Source organism: Eurypyga helias, unplaced genomic scaffold (genome assembly GCF_000690775.1).
Source record: "Eurypyga helias isolate BGI_N326 unplaced genomic scaffold, ASM69077v1 scaffold3692, whole genome shotgun sequence".
Lineage (NCBI taxonomy): Eukaryota > Metazoa > Chordata > Aves > Eurypygiformes > Eurypygidae > Eurypyga > Eurypyga helias.
Genome location: NW_010233890.1, coordinates 2,882 through 19,427, shown reverse-complemented (window position 1 = coordinate 19,427; position 16,546 = coordinate 2,882). Strand labels below are relative to the sequence as shown.

At 53.8% G+C, this 16,546-nt stretch overlaps 1 protein-coding gene across 1 annotated transcript; it reads right to left on the bottom strand.

The window, feature by feature from the left end:
- Positions 1-1,894: 1,894 nt before the first annotated feature.
- Positions 1,895-16,065, bottom strand: TJAP1 (tight junction associated protein 1 (peripheral)). The gene is made up of 9 exons (XM_010161838.1): positions 15,968-16,065; positions 14,366-14,419; positions 12,492-12,650; positions 9,420-9,448; positions 8,149-8,310; positions 7,443-7,509; positions 5,632-5,739; positions 4,836-4,919; positions 1,895-3,211 (listed from the first exon to the last, which is right to left on the bottom strand). The coding sequence occupies exons 3-9, from the start codon at positions 12,615-12,617 to the stop codon at positions 1,895-1,897; spliced, it is 1,893 nt and encodes a 630-aa protein (XP_010160140.1). The 5' UTR covers positions 12,618-12,650; positions 14,366-14,419; positions 15,968-16,065.
- Positions 16,066-16,546: the final 481 nt, after the last annotated feature.

Sequence of the window (16,546 nt, the reverse complement as noted above, 5' to 3'; positions counted from 1 at the left end):
CATCCAGCCCCACAACCGTCAAGAGGCATGCAGGGAGGTGAGCGTGCAGGCAGCAGCTCTGGCCGGGGCACACCAGCCAGCCCACGCAGCCACCAGAGTGGCCTGCAGCTCCCTTTCACAGGCCCTGGAGCCTCCGGGCTCGAGCTGAAGCCCTGGCTGGCCCCAGCTGCAAGCTGCGGGCCCTTTGCAGGGACAAGGGTTTGGGGAGGGGAGCAGCTCTTGGCTGCACACCTTGCTGTAAGTGTATGAATGGGAGCTCCCTCCTGGACAGAGGGCTGCTCTCCTGCAGCCCAGCGAAAAGCCCTCGTTGAGTAGGGCAGAGGACAAGACAAACCCAACTCAAAAAACACAGAGAGCAAGCTGAGGACAGCTGGCAGGGGTGTGAGAGGGGACAGCCCATGGAACCAGGCTGTTCTCTGCCTCGCACCCCTGGGGGAGCCAAGAAAACACCAGACAGACGAGGGCACAGGACAAAATTAAAACAGGACACCTAGGCTTTGTCAGCCCTCAAAAAAATACCTACATCTACAGACCTCTCCCCTTCCCTCCCTCCCCCCAACAAGACACCAAGCACACAAGACTGAAGAAGAGTCACACCGGTATCACACTACACTAGGAGAAACACGCAGAGAGGCCCTGCCCAGAAGGGGAGGCCCGGGAGAGGCACCAGGGCCAGCCTGGAGGCCCCCCGGAGAAGGGGAAGTGCGAGGAGACCCTGGCAAAGGGTTGCTGCCGAGGCGTGAGGTAGTGCGTCTGCAGGGAGCAGCTCCTCAGCACGCTGCTCTCACACCCCCGCCAGCCCTACACCCGGTCCTGCCTAGAAAAGCCCAAGTAGAGTCCTTCACGCCTTGTTCGCCCGGGGCAACACCTTGTTCTCGAGTCTGGAGGGGTTTCCACAGGCTGGAGGCCAGGATCAGAGGGAAGCGCAGCTCCGGGAGTTGAGCCTCCTCAACACACCCTCAATGCAGGCATCGGACCCGCTGCCAACGGCGGTGTCTGTTTATGCAGGGCGGGGAGAAAGAAAAAACAATACACCCCAAAACCAAAGGCTTGGAAAGAAGAAAGAAGCCCACCCAAGAGCAAAGCATCAGCACCGTTCAAACAAAACAACGGCACAGAGAGCGGGGGAAGAGGTGTGAGGGAGGAGACACACAAACAAACCCCAGTGCCTAGCAGGCAGTGCCTCCCCGAACCGCCCCGGCAGACAGCACCTGTGCCCCACGCCACAGCGCCAGCACCCGTGCGTCGCCTCAGCGGGGGCCAGGGGCTGAGCCCGACGCAGGAGCCAAGCGACAGGGACCTGCAGAGGCAGGTTCGGGAGAACCAGCCAGAGGGTAGCAGAGGAAAATAAAACTCAGCCGGAAAACGAGACACCAGCAATCCCAGCAAATCCCCAAGGGCCACAGCCATCCGCTGGGAGAGTCCTCGTGCCCCACTCACCGCCCCTGCGGGCTCCAGGGAATCAGACGCCACCACACGGGCACTGCCCTGTTGGCACAAGTTAAAAGGGAGCTGAGCGGCTGCGGGCAACCAGCATGAGAGCACCCAGGGCCTCAGGTACCTGAGTGGGAAGGGGGAAGGAAGATGTGAGCATAAAGAGGCACAGGCACCAGGACGAGGGGTACCAAGAACGAGCTCCGGTAGAGGCACCAGTGTGAGGCTGTGAAGAGAGCTGCGAGTGTGCCAGGGCAGTGCGTGTGCTAGTGCTGCGGGCCTGAGGCGGTGGGGAAGGGGGAACCTCAGCTCTTCCAGGTAGCAAAAGACGAGAATAAATAGAAAATTTCAGAGCAGAGCCCCCCCAGGAGGGGGGTACAGAGGGAAGTCTCTCTCTCACAAGGTGGACTGGTGGAGGCAGCCCACAGGTCTGCAGCGTGCAGCTGCTTCTTGTCCTGCCTCAGCTGAGAAGGTTACCCTGCTCCTGGGCTTGTGTCAGGCTGTCCTTGCGATGCAAGTGGTGAACCCCCATCCTCTTGGGGCTGCGGTGTGGCCGACTCAAGGGAGGCTTCACCCTGCCTTCTCCACTTTCCTCTTGGGCACCTCCTTGGGCGTTCTCCTTGCTTCCCTGGAGCAACCTCTCTCTCTCATCAGCTGGACTCTCAGGCAAGCCAAGATCCACATAGTCCTTGTGCTTCTCTGGTGAGGGGCTTCCAGGCTCAGCAGTGCCTCCACCACTTCCCTGCAACAGCTTCTGGGCTTCATCCTGGGAGAAATCTGTACCATAGTCTGAGGAGAAATGGCTCCTGCGGGCTCTGGACTCAGTGCTGTCTGTGTCCACGCTCGAGTCCCGGCTCACGGTCCAGCTGCAGCTCTGCGCAGACTCCTCACCATCCGAGTAAGCCGAGGCTGCCCTACCCAGCTCCTGCATGGAGCGGCTGAATCTCTTCTGGAGCTCAGGGGCCGTGTCATGGCTGAAGGCCGTGCGGTTCATCAGCACCCGCTCCGAGGTGGGGGGTGCCTTGTCCACAAACATACGCTGCCAGTTGGCCAACAGGTCCTCCTCAGAGCTGGCCGAGCTGGCGAAGGCGCTCGGGATTTGGGGAGGGCTGCTGAACGGGCTGCTCTGGGAAGAGCCGTGAGCCCTGGCTGCTTTGGGGGACTGCTGACAGGAACAGCTAGAGGCTGAACGGCGCCCCTCTGAAGCGGGGCTGTTGGGGAGCGTCCGGTGCCTGTCGCAGCTCTCATCTTCGCTCTGTACCAGGCTGAGGGAGATGGCCTGGCGTGTAGCATACGTACAGTTGGGCAGAGGGCTGTTTTTTGGGATCCTTACCTTGTCCTCAGAGAACTCGATCACTTTGCGCCCAGGGTACATAGGATGGGGAGGTGAGGGTGTAGGATATGGGCTTAGCTTCTCAAAGGCGGGCACCTCCTCTGGCACACTTTCCACGCTGCTCTGTGGCTTGCAGCCACCATTCTGCTGTTTCCCCGCATCTCCTCCCTCCTTCCCCATCTGCCCTGTGCTGTTGCAGGCATCAGGAGGGGCTCCACTCATGTCCACGTGCACAAAGACGTCCTCAGCCATGGGACAGCTGCCACTGCTAGACTTGGCTGAATTCAGAACCAGAGATTCCGGTTTCTCCAAGACCCTGGCAATGACTGAGGTGGGCACAACGTCAGACGGAGCCAAGGTGTGGGTTGCTTCTTGACCGGGGCCTGAGGACTCTTGAGTGCTGTGCAAATGCTTATTAACCATGTCCTGCAGCTCATAGGGAAGCTAGAGAGAAGGAAAAGGACATTAGAAGGGGGTTGCCATGCAAGCCATTAAGTTCCAAATAATCTGCCTGTTCCAACCAACCTGGACACGTACTTTGTACTCCTTGTCTCGACGCCAACTTGCACATACCTTGCCTTGGGGAAAGTGTCTCTTTCAAAGCAAACCTGACCCAAGTGAGGGACTAAGGGCTCTCTAGCTATCACACCAGTCTAGGCCATGCTTCACAGGCCCCTTTTTGCAAAGGGAACAAGACAAGACAGCACAGGGGCTGTTCCCCACGCCTGCGAGCACAGGGACGAGGTCCAGCCAGCGCATGCTAGGAAGCGGCCTATTGATCTGTGGAAAATCAGCCGGTTGTTGCACTGAAGTGACTCAACAGCCCCCAGAGCTGGGATCTGCAGTGCTCCCCCCATTGTGGTAATTCCAGCCACGCCGCCTTGGCAGCCTGCCTGCAGACCAGAATCAATGCTTTCCCTTATTCCCACCACTTCATCCCATTTCCTGACTCTCTCCATTTCAAAGAGGCAAACGTGGGGTTTATTACCAAAGCTGCAGGCCTGGGGTCTCAGCAGAGGGTAAGCACTGCCCCTTGTCCTGCAGACGGGTGCTACTGCTCTCCCCATCCCCCTGCCAAGCTGCAGTGGAGAGCAGTGCTCCACAAGCCACAGCAAGGTCTGTCCCATCACAGCCAGAAGGAGACTGTGTCCAAAGCCGGGGACGCAGGGCACGCTGAACGACAACAGCTGGCTGCGAGGCCGACTGCACAGCTGCTCAGCACTAACCCCCCTCCAGTGGCAGCCACGTGTGCTGCGGCGTTCTGGGGGGCCGAATTCAGAGCTCCAGGGAGGGGTGACAGCTGGGAGAGAGGTCAAGGTTGCCCCAGCAGTAACTGATACACTGACCTCAAGAGTGCTAATTTGAGAGACAGTGGGGGAGGGGGGACATATTGGTCACCTGCTAAGTTAAAAAAGACAAGCATATGGTTTTGCTGAGAGGAACGTAAGAAGGGATGGAGACCAGGCATGCACAGAGAGCGCTGGGTGAGGGCCTGAATGACACTGCCAGCCGAAGAAGTGATGCTACTAACATGAAAGGCCTAAACTCCACCTTTGCTCATCCCGAGGGCAAGACGAGCTAAACAGACCCCACAAGGAGGAGTATGCGTCGGTACCGACTTCATCCATTCAAGAGGTCTAAAAGACACCCTGAAAGCTGCCTCCCACATTCCTCCTCAGAGTAAGAAGTGAAGCAGCACCAGACTACTTCTGCTTGACTCCTTATCAGGCAGCGTGGTCCTTCCATGTGGCCAGGTGAGGAAGGGAAAAGGACAAAGGAGGGTAAGAGAGAGGTCTGTCCTCCTGCCAGCTCCCATCAGGCACCCAGCATGCTATCAAATTCAAGGTTATTGTTCTTTTTATAACAGCTCCTGGCTGAGCTGTGAAATGGAGCTGGCACAAAAGAGGAGCTGGCGGAGGTTCTGTGCTGCCTTCTCAGTGGGAGTGGGAACAGGAGCACCCCCACACCTCTGGCTGAGACCGGAGTCCTGCAGAGAAGGCTGAAGAAAGCAAGATGCAGGCGGAGGCCATGAGCCCTTCTTCCCCACCTCGGCAGGACTGCTACTCACGTCAGCAAACTTGTGGTTCCTGAAGTGGGACTTGTTACACTTGAGCAGCTGTACTGCCAGGTTACAGTCCTGCCGATAGCGTTCCTGCAAGGAAGGGCATAGGTGTGCAACACTGTTAGACTGGCATGATGTCTTACCCAAAAAGGCACCTCCCGACCAGATGCTGCTTGAACAGAAGCAGGAGGAAGCATCTGGTGAATCGCTCATGAGGGTACCTGCCATTCCCCCCTCTCCACACCCATGTTATTTTCTTATAACTCAGAGAAGGTATCCCTTTCGACTCCAGCCCTTGCTCCAGGCATACACTCTTGCCAGTGTAACAACCCCTTCTCCATGGGGATTTTAATAATCTCCAAAAGTCCCACCAGATTTGCTGTCCTGTCCCAGAGATCTCGGCCATGCCTGGACACTGCCTGACATCAGGCCTCTTGCAGACAGACAGACTGGAGGGGGTTGAGAGCAGTTAACAGAAACAAGCACTGGATCCAGGAACTTGTATGGCAGAGAAAAGGCATCCGCCCCCTCCCAGCTCTAGAGTAAGGGACCCCTCCCCGTTGGTACAGCCTGGACTCAGGTCAAACCCTAAGCCTAAGCAAATACATCAAACTTGAAGATCAGTTTTTCCTTGCCTAACCCCTCAGACCCTTTTCTGTTTGTCTGTCCCTATTATTGTGTGAAGCTCACACTTTCATATACACTGAAGTCATTCACACGCTCCTTTACACTAATGACACTGGACAAGGGGAAGAGCCCACACCTCACACATTTCCACGGCCATTTGCAGACTGGCACTTACATTGAGTTCCTCCAGCTTATTGATGGTGGTTTTGGCATCAAGCAATTTGTTAGTGAGCTCTACGATCTCCCAGTCCAGCGTCTTGCGGTCCATCTCTGCCTTTTTAATCTGGGATGCAAGAATATCAGGTGTAAATCTCCCCAGCTCAGAAGAACCTGGCTTCACCACCCACCTCAGCCCAAGCATAGCACAAGGACACGTTCAGCTCAGATACAAAAACTTCCAGACAGACAGACAGACAGACAAGGGGGACAGCCTGTCTTCTTTACCAAAAGAGGGACCCAAAAGGCCAAAGCGATCCAGCTGTTCTGCTGGTTACAGAGACAAGCTGAGTCTGAACCTTCTCAACGAAGCGTCTCCTCTTGCAGCACGTTTCCTCCCTGCCCTGGTTCACAAGGCGGTTTTGAGCAGTCAATCCTGCCTGCTGGCAGCAGAGATCTCTAAGCTTGTGATACCCAGCCCTCTTCTCTGGGCCTCAGAAGGAGAATACATCCCATAAAGATCCAGCAGTCAATGCTGAATGGACAAAAGGTTTGTTTGGCAGGGAGAGGGCACCATCTTGAAAGAGCTTAAGACTTGCTCTAGTAGGAAAAAAGGACCTGTGTACCTTCATCTAGAGCTCAGTTAATGCTCTCCCTAAAGCAGGCAATCTTGCCTCTTTAGGCTCCCTAACAGGTCAGATAGAGGGCCAGTAGAGACCCAGAGGTAACAGCAGAGAGTGGCAACAGCTCAGAACGATCGAGCCATCCGCTCTCGAGAAGTTCTCCCAACATTGCCCGAAGGCGCTCTGAGGCTGCGACCACCAGGGCCCAGCTGCGCACTGGGGTACAGCACAGCAGCGCACATGGGGGTAGGGACAACGCTTCACGTATCTGCAGTCTCTTTGGGCACCGGCACCATGAATATTAACCCGAGAAATTCAAGTGCTAGAACCAAAACCATCTCATCCTGGACTACATGGAGGCAATCGGCATCTCAGCTGTTCCACTTGCCTGCTGACAGCCCAGAAGGGGAAGGGAAGGGAGCAAACGAGGCTCACAGCCATCCACATCGTGTGCAGTGCCACAGCTTACGGGCACCGCTTCCCAGCACGCCATGCTCCAGCTGGCTCAGCGTCAAGCGCTCTCAAGCTGGAGCACTGCAAGCTAGGACCTGCTGCATCTGCGGGCAGCTGCTGGATACCAGGTGAGCCCTTGGCTGGACCAGGGCTGGGGCCCCTCCGTCTGGGATGGTGTATGTGGGACTGACAATGAGACCAACAGGCTGAGACACGTAAAGAGGAAAAAGAAAAAACACACAAACGAAAAGACGCAACTGCAAAAATCCAGCTTTGGCTGAGAGAGGCCTGAGAGGTGAGTGCACCCGGCGTGTGCCAGCGGCAGCGTGGGGAGGAGAGAGAGAGAGGGGGGGGAGGGAGAGAAAAGAAACAGCCATGAGTGTTATGAATGCACACCACAGACATACACGCACATTGGCTCTGCTCTGACTGTCCCCGCCCTCCCAGGATGACCACCCCAAGACTGGCTGACACAACCCTGGCATTCTGAGAGGGACTGAAGCAACATGACGGAATACCATGCAATTATGTTGTGGGGAACCAAAGCTCACGTGCATGACCAAATAAAAGCTCAGTAAATCAAGAAACCAGTTCACGACACCAGCCGGAATGGGGGGTAGACTGTCATGGCCAGAATGCCACCCCTCACCCACTGCCACATCTGCTGGGTAAAGCCAGGGCCCCTTCCCCAGTCTGCTCCTAACACACAGGTCTCTTCCACCCTCTCCCTGTAGTGACTTACTAGGGCACTTACCAGGGCATGCAACTTCTCCTCCAGGTCTTGGTTGGTTCTCTGGGAAGCAGTGTAGCTGTTCTGCAACCTACAGAAACAAAATATACATGGGAATGGATCTCGGACACCTACTCAAGTTCCCTTCATAGCTTCCAAGCAAACCACCAAGTCCACAGCTCTGAAAAGACTGGTATCCACAGTACTAAGACAACCAGGCATATTAAGTATGCCTCACCTCTGCCACATAATGGCCTTCAGACTCCAAGGTACTAGAGGCAAGATGAGGTTGGCTGGGTGAAAGGATCTTGCAGGGGAGGGCGTGAATGACTCTGAAGGACTCTTCTGAGCTATGTCACGTATAAGCGTGTGACCGGTGACTGGCACTGATGCTTAACTGAGGTACTTTACTTTCACTGAGGTAAAGTGGTGATGTATATTCTTAGGGCCATCAGCGGCTCCTTTCGCACATGTTGGGTAACCATCCAAGCTGGATCCTGCCTTACATCCAATAAATGAAGAATTTCATGTTCTTGTCAGCCCCTCGAGCTGGCAGTGTTCCTATATGGTAATCCTGGAGGAAGTAATGGCTGCAGAGCTTTTAACACCCCTACGGTCGGAGGGTGCAGCATGTTTTTGATTTACACACCAGGGCACAGCCTGCTGACACCAGCCGAGGGAATCCTGGGTTGGAGGGATCTCTCTAGCTCCATTCCACTCTTTTCCATACCTACGGAATTTGTCCTTGAATTTCTCCAGCTCCTCACGGTTCTGGCCCAGCTCCATCTCCAGGTAGTCTTGCCCTGACTCCAACTCCCTCTCCATCGCCTCCATTTTGTTAGTCACGTATGTCAGCCGTCGGCGCAGCTCCTCATTCTCATGCTGCAGTAGCCTGGGGCACACAGGAACAAGGTACCACTGAGTGCACAAGGGGTACCCCACACCAGCACCCCCACCCCCCTGCCTTGCTCTAGGGCCCAAGGCCCCACGATGTTGGGAAGTGAACTGTCAGGAGACTCCAGCACACGCAGCAAGAGGTGCAGCTCTGTCAGGAGAGGGAGACTCAAACTCTCCTGGAGCAGGGGCAAAGAAGCGCAGGCCAGCTGGCCAGCCGTGGCTCCCGGCTCCCTCTCAGGTTACCGTGCTCGGATAAAGCCCACTAGCCAGATGAGCTGCACAGCTCCGGTGTCACTCACTGGTGAATGAAACCCCCTCAATAATTTATGCCAGTCCAGGTTAGAAGAGTTGAAGCAAAAAGAGGAAAGTAATTTTCTCCTCCCCTGAAACTGTCCAAAAGCCCTCACACCTTCAATACACAGTGGAAAGAGGACTCCACACAGCCTTAAGCCTAGAAGCAGAGGTGGTGGGGTGCGTGTACAGATGTGATCACAGCTGCCAGTCAACCCCCATTCCAACACAAACTGCTCTGTTCCTTCCCAGCCAGGACATGCCTGGTGGTCAGAAGGATTTCCTGTTGTTTTTCATTCCTTTGTGCTCAGTTGCCCAGAGAAACCCAGAAGCACGGCTTCTCTCTGGCAGCGCAAGCCTGCTCCTCACTACGGCTCAGAGCTCAGCGCTAGCAGCTGCCTGTGCCCCACGCCACCAAAGGGCTCGGCTCTCACCCTGAGTCAGCAGCAGAGCTCTGCATACTGCTTACAGTGGCTTATACCAAAACAGTGGCAACAACCAGAAGGGTTAAAAAGGCACTCCTCTCACCACCTTCATTAAAGGCTTCATCTCCTACTTTATTTCACACCCACCAACTCCTCTGCCTGCACTTGCACTATGTTCCCTCCCCATCCAGGGGGAGACACATGCAAGGCAGAGGTTTGCAAGGCACAGACTAAAGCTCTGTCCACATGGCCCCAAGAAGACTGAAGATCTGAGAGGAGCCTGCAGGGCTAGTCAGCTTTGCTGTGCAGGTGGCACAGGCAGGATGTGAGGAATCAGCACCCACACAGTTGCAGTATGACAGGCATAAATGGGGAGCAAGACACTTACTTCATTCTTTCTGCATCCGTCAAGGGTTCCTGCACAGGGAAGAAAACAGCTGTGAGATTCTTTCAGAGTAGTTGGTCTCACACTGTCCTAATGGGCAGAGTCTTAGTTGCTAGACCCTACCTGTGACTCTTCCTCAGCGGCTCTGACAGGTCATGCCAGGCCAGCTTAGAGCTGCTAGGTTCTGTACACACTGCTCAGCTGTCTGATACCACCACAGACTCTGTGTTCTGGTTCAGGGCTGAAGAGCTAGGCTAGAAACCACCACACAAGTTAGGTAACTTTACCACAGTGCAATTTCTGCATCTCTTGCAACATCGTCACTTTAGCTGGTCTTTCAGCTTCCTCCACATCCACAGTCAGTGGGTAGCAGGAATCTCACAGGTCAGCATACACCAAGGATTAAACTGTCACCACAGCAATCACAACATTCTTGAAGCCCCACAAAAAGAATGAGACAGAATCATTTGGGAGCTGAAAAATGCATCTACCGTTTACACCACCCAGACTGTGCTGTGAAAAGGGTTTCTTTCTGCAGACCTGAAACCAGTCACTGTAACTATTCTGGAATAGCAGAAGAAACACCATAGGTCAGAAAAACCTGTGAAATAAATTAACATTCTGGGTGTTGATGGCCAGAGCAGGGACCTGCAGAACAAGGAGACACAGCAGAGTGAGAAGAGCACATGGCTCAGCTACTCTCACCTCCTTTACACTCTCTGTATTAACCCGTGAGATAGCTGCTGCCTGCCTGCCAGCACAGCTGAGAGAGATTTAATTGGCACTAGTAGCAATCGTATTTTCTGTGAAAGCCCAAGACTGTGACCCTTCTCTCAAAGTCCAAGCTGCCCACGGATTATTTATGGTGCTTGGAAGCAACAGCACTGCACAAACCCAAAGTGCTGCCACACTTTAGACTGTCCATTATGTGTCTCAGCCAGCTCTGGGCTGAGAGGCCATGCCACAGACAGCTGTGGATGAGGCTGTTGAGCTGCTAGCAATATTACAGAAGGCAAACCACCCTAGTCCTGGCCCTAAGACATCAGGGGGCTTCTTTCTTCATCAGTTCACCCTTTAAAACAATGGTCCTCACCACCTGCACACATCCTCCTGTCCTGATAGCAAAGAAAGCGTCAATCCATTCTTTCCTTACATCCCGACCCCACGTGGCAGTCATTTAATTCATGCAGAATTATCTAGCAACTGCCTCCCCTACACCAACAGCCAACAACCAGGCAAAGGGGATAATGTGATTCCTATTAAAACAAGGCAATGGCCCCAAAGCAGGCTGGAGAAAAGAGACGGCTTACAAAGACCTGAAACAGCCATTGTTACAAAGATCTGGTACCCTAAGACAGCCAGACACAGAGTACATACAAAGCACTGGGAGCATCCCAACACCTTGGGACAACAGAGCTGCCTGCCTCCTGCACACACCTGCTGCCCCACAGCCTGGAGGGCCTCCAGCCTGCAGACACCTGGGAAGTCTGCACCGGGGAGAACAGAACCAGCTGCTGCCTTCCTAACTCCTGGGGCCAAAGGGAAGTTGGTTCCCCACAGGAAGATAAACCCAACCTGGAGCTCAGCCCTGAGTGGCACCCACAAGAGAGCAGCTTGCGGTGATTAAGCACCCACAGCATGAGGTCTGGGGGCTTGCTCTCACTGCCCCCACTGGCATTACAGACTAGATGCGACCAGGTGGGGTGCTTGGCCTTTGTGAGACCCTTTTCTGGAACAGGTGGCCCTGGCACCTACCTTGTTTAGTGCCAGGCTGAAGGAAGGGGAGGATCTAGATGGGGTAGGCCCCTCCTCCCGACTCCAGCGTGTTGGAGTGGAGAAGGATCCTTTCTCAGGGTAGTTCGGCTCCACTGCACGCTTCTGCCCAAGTTTAGCACACAGATGGTGTGGCTGTAACAGCTGTGCACAGGGACTGCTGTCATCCCTTCTGCCCTCTGCACTGTTTTTCCATGAAGACAGTGAGTGCTGCTGCCCAGAGGATGTCCCTGCCAGCCCCAGGTGTGCCAGCTGCTGCAGCTCATACTGACACACATCTACTACCCTTCTCTCCAAGGAAAGGAGTTTTTCCTTATTCCCCTTCCTCCCAAGGGTGGGTTTCCTTCTTAGTCTGGAAGCTCTCTCAGCCTCCTCAGCACACTTTCTCTGGCAAGAAGCTATTCCCAGCCCCTCACATTTCTTTTCTGCTTTTCTTCTGCTCGGGCAGGGGGATCTTTCAGTTGCACGTTTGGTTTTCACCCCTTGCAGGTGACCTTCCCCTGGGTCTTCTGCCGTGGAACGTCTGGGGAAAAGGGGGGAGTTCTGGTCTTGTTCTGCTCCCCTGGTCTCTCCCACTGAGCGCAAGTGGATAGGACTCAGCACCCGCTGGGTAATCTCATCCAGGAATTTGGAGAACTGCAGTTTTTCCTCTGTGATCTTCTCCCTGCGCTTGACAGGGTCAGCGGCGCTGCTGCTGCACTCCAGCGAGCGCTTCTCCCTACGGCCAAGGCAGAGCTGAGGGTCACTGTACTTGCGTGAGCCACGGCCACGGGAGAGCGTCTCTACTGAACGGGACTTGTGTAAGTTCTCGGGGCATGGGCCCGTCACACTGGTCTGCTTCAGGATCCCTTTGAGAGGCAGGCGTTTAGAGGAGACGCGAAACTTCCTCGGTGTCAGGACTTCAGGAGGCTCTTTAAACATAAGCGAGCGTTCCAGACTTCTGCTCTTGAAAGAGCAAGTGGGATGGCGTTTTTCATCTCCAGACACAACTGTCTCCATGCTACGGCTCACAAATCTACCGAGGTGCCCACGACTGCGGTTTGGGCACCGCTTCCCGCTTCGCTGCCCCATCTTCCCGCCACGTGGAAGTGCTGGTGAGACAGTCTGGCTCTTGATGTTCAACTCTCCTCTGCACCCTGTCACCTCCTTCTCACTGCTGGACTCCAGGGACCACGATGAGGAGAAGTTCAGGTTGCAAACCTCAAACCCCTCTGCCTGCTTGAGCTGGCCTGCCTCGGTGTAACTAAACCCTGTTTGCTGGTGCAGTGGTGTTAAGCCCTTTGTCACGCGGCAAGCTGTTACCTGACTCTGCTCAGCCAAGATCACTCCATCCTGGTCGTCACGAATGATGGGTACCTCATGGCGGATCTCGCGATGCTGCGGGGGTGCCTTGCGGTAAGGCTTCTTTGATGGAGCTGCGCTCGACATCCTCCCACCTCCGTGGCTCTGAAAGCAGGTTACCTACCAACAGCAGAAAGTGCACAGAAGAGAGAGTCACAGGTGCTCCTTTTTTTGCAGGAATTCGTCTCCCCTGGAGTCCCAGAGCAGGTCCCCATGCAGAGTGCTAATAGAGTAGGCAAAGGATGTGGCCACAAGCCTTGAGCAGCAGCTGCAGGAGAGGGAGCAAAGCAAGAGGTAGCTGTGTCCTTCTCCCAGGCAGTGAGAGCAGAGGGCTGGCACATCCTCTCCCCCCCTTTACACACGCTCACTCACGTAGTTTGTGTGTGTCCAGATTATATATAGCAAACGAGAACAGACCTCACAGCAGCATATTGATTAGGCTCTTTAGGAAAGGCCTTTTCCAATATGGAAACTGCAAGCCTTACAGGCAGCAGTGACAGCTGGAGCAGGAGTTATCGATCATGTGCTGTCACTGTCAGCAGGGACTATGTGGGAGGAGACTCCAGCCATTAAAGAGCCCAGACCCAGAAGTTTTTATCTTACACTGGAACCCCGATGGAGCAGACCACGGGAGGCTAGCCAGGGGGAGGTACCATACCATTACAACTGCTCACTCTGTCAGAAAAGACAAAGAACACCCCCAAGTCACAGATGGCATCAAATTAGGGAGCAATGCCAGATTTTCCAGCGTGCAGGAGTTCTGCTAGTGGAAAGATCAGATTAGCTCCTTTCCCCCAGGTGTGCTGTGCAGGATTCTTCCTGCTGCAGGAGTGCAGCAGTACAAGTGCAAAAAATGAGGTAGAAGGAAAGCAGCTATCTTGTACACACGGAAGAAACGCCTTCCTTCCCACCACTTTGGGACTGCAGTGGAGGGCACGAGGACTTCCTCCCAAGCAGCCAGGATTCCAACTGCCCTAATTGTACACATGACAAGAAGTCTCAGAGACACCAAGCAGCCCCTGCAGAGCCTGATACCAGGCTTTCCCCAATGGCAACACATGCATCGTTCATAGATTCCCTATATTTGGGGTAAGCGCCTACTTCTCATTCCCCTTTCCCTTGCTGGATCCTAACTCTGATCAGGCCTAGCATCTCTGCAATCTTCAGCACCTCACCCGCAGCATTTCAGGTACAGGGCCTGCCTCAACTCAGATCACGCTGTCCAATTCTTATCCACTCTTACCTATCTGTATCTTCTTGACACTTAGACTGAGTCCCCTGGGAAGACTGGCAAGTGTGAGGTGTCTTCACCAAGTACAGAGTGGCTCCAAGCCACAACAGGCTTTGCACTTCACAGGAACATTTGCAAGCTGTCCTCCACGCTGCTAAAAACACATACTCATGCCTTGAATTTCTCATGCCTTTCCACAGACATGAACACCTTCCTAGGACTAACCTGTAAATCTCCACCATCAGAATGCTGGAAACTCCTCCTTGCTGCAGTCAATCCCTCAAGGTCCCTTCTACTAAAAAGACTCAAGCAGGTGAAGAGATCTCTAATACTTCAGAAAAATCATATCCAGCAAACCAAATGCACATTCCACTGCATCCCCAAGCAAAACAGATGCGTCTGACTTGCTGGGAAGACATTTCTCTTCTTTGAAGAGGAATGCTGAAATCCTGACCAAAAGCAGGTTTGTCAACACCCCACCATCAAACAGATGATCTATGGGACTCTTCTGTTAATTCCTGCCAGACTAAGGACAAGAGAAGTGCATGGAGATCAAGCTGAAATCACAATTATTTCTCTAGCCCACAAGGACCTGATCACTTACCAGCCTGGACTCAAATTCGAAGCCCCATGAAGCAAGGATACTCACTCAGATGCCCTAAAGAAGAGAAACAAATAGATTAGCATCCATCAAAACAGTCAGTTGGAAATCTCACCCCATAAATACGTAAGCAATAGGGAATGTTTATAACCAAGGACAATTGGATGGGTCATCTCACTCCAGGTACCTGCCCCAACCCACATCAGATCTGAAAGTAAATGAAATCAGGATGGGAAAGTCATCTGGCAAGGACATGTCCAAGACACTCAGGCAGCTGGGACCACACAAACTCAAAACTCATGATGCAATAGCTTCAAGGGAAGCTTGGTTCCAGCAAGGACTAAACAAACCTCCTGTGAGATGGGACCCTCCCAGATAATCTCCCCCGCTACTGCAGAGGAATACTAACTGTGAAGCCTTTGGTTCAGAGGCTTGGTAACACTAACAATTACCTCACTCATCCTTTTAAGTCAGTGCTGCTCACCTACAAATGAGCCAGCAATTATCAGACTCTTGTTCAAGCCAAAGCATTACATCCTTGTGCCTACAGCTGTGATAACCCACGCCTCCACATGAGAGGAAGGCAGGCTGCTTTGACTTCTAGCAAGCAGCATGCCATGCTCTGCCTTGCTGCTAACAGGCTCTGTAAAATAGGGATACAACGCAGCTTCAGAAAGAACCTTCCTCTCTGTTCAAAGCCGAAGGTATCCATCACACAAAGAAGAGAATTGGGTTGACCTGGGAGCCAGCTGTAGGAGCGTAGCTCTGCAGCTATCAGTCTGCCACGGGCACGAGGGAGACTGCAGTGGAGCCTCCCCTTCCCTGATGCACTTCTATGGCTGTGCTGCTTTCTCCCTGTCAATGGCACCAAGCCCTGGGAGGCGGGACAGGAGCGCAGGGTGTGGAGCAGTTGTAGCACGGGGAGAGCCAGACTGAAGGTGAATGGAACAAGCAGGTAACCAGGACCATGCAAACTCAAGCTTTGCCAAAACAAACCAAAGAGGTGCCCTAGTGCTGGCCCTGCCTCAACAAGCTGTCTGGCCCCTTTCCTTACTACAAAACTGTAGTCGGGTCTCAACTAGCACAGGACAAAACAGCTTCACAACAGCATAACTGCTCTGCAGGGCAAAGCTGTAAAGTACGGGAGGAAGAGAGAGAGGGAGAATGTGCACCTCCAGGAAGAACTAGGCCATCAAAGTTTGAATCTGCTTTTCCACCAGCTCACAGCAGGAGCTGGTTCAGCATCAAGGCAAAACCATGAGCCACACAGGCTGGCAGGCAAGTGGAGGCTTCCAGGAACAGCTGCACCCATGGTGCAGCTACCACGCTGGTAGCTCCATGTTAGCATTACCATGTTTCCACTGCAGAGGTGCTCTGAACAAACACGCCAAAGGCCTCCCTGTCTCTCAGCACAGTTCCTCAGGCTCAAACGGGACTGTCCTGCTTCCTAACCCAGAGCCAGCAACTATGCGACCTGCCATCTCATCCCACCTACCTGGAAAAAGATACCGGGATTTGAAACCTACCCTCATCATCTGAGAATTTCCAGAGACACTTAAATACTCACAGTGCCTCCAGGCAATTTTCCTCCAAACATGGACTTACAGATCCAAAGCGACGATGTGTCCAAACATTTCTGGCCACTTGTCTCCGAATCAGCTTTCCCCTGTCAGCATCCAGCACCATCTGGCCAACAGCTCCTGAAACATGAGAAAGGAAACTTGTTGTCAGTCACCTATCAGCACACATGGAAACAGCCAGGCACGCGCAGGGCAACCCACAGCCAGGTGCCAGGGCAGGAGCTGGCAGCAAACTGCTGCACCATCAGGCTACAATCTAATGCCAGGACCCACTAGTCAAATAAGCTCCTTGTCTTCACTGTGTCCCAGAAAAAGAAGGTCTTTTAATCGTGTCTCTACTGAGCAGGATTCCTGTGCAGACCAGTAACTGACCTCTGAAAGGCAGCTGTTTTTTCTAGATGGCTCTAGGACTCACTGCTTCCCTACCTGCATTCCTGTCCAACACCAGGAATCCAGCCTCTGTCCTTTTGCTCCAACCACCCTGCCACACCAACCTAACAGTGTTCTGCAGACTTCCCTGCATTGAACAGCACAGTTAAGCCCTCCTTGCCTACAGTACCTGGGCATCCTTTGCTACCAGACCGAAAATCCCCAGGTGGCTCAA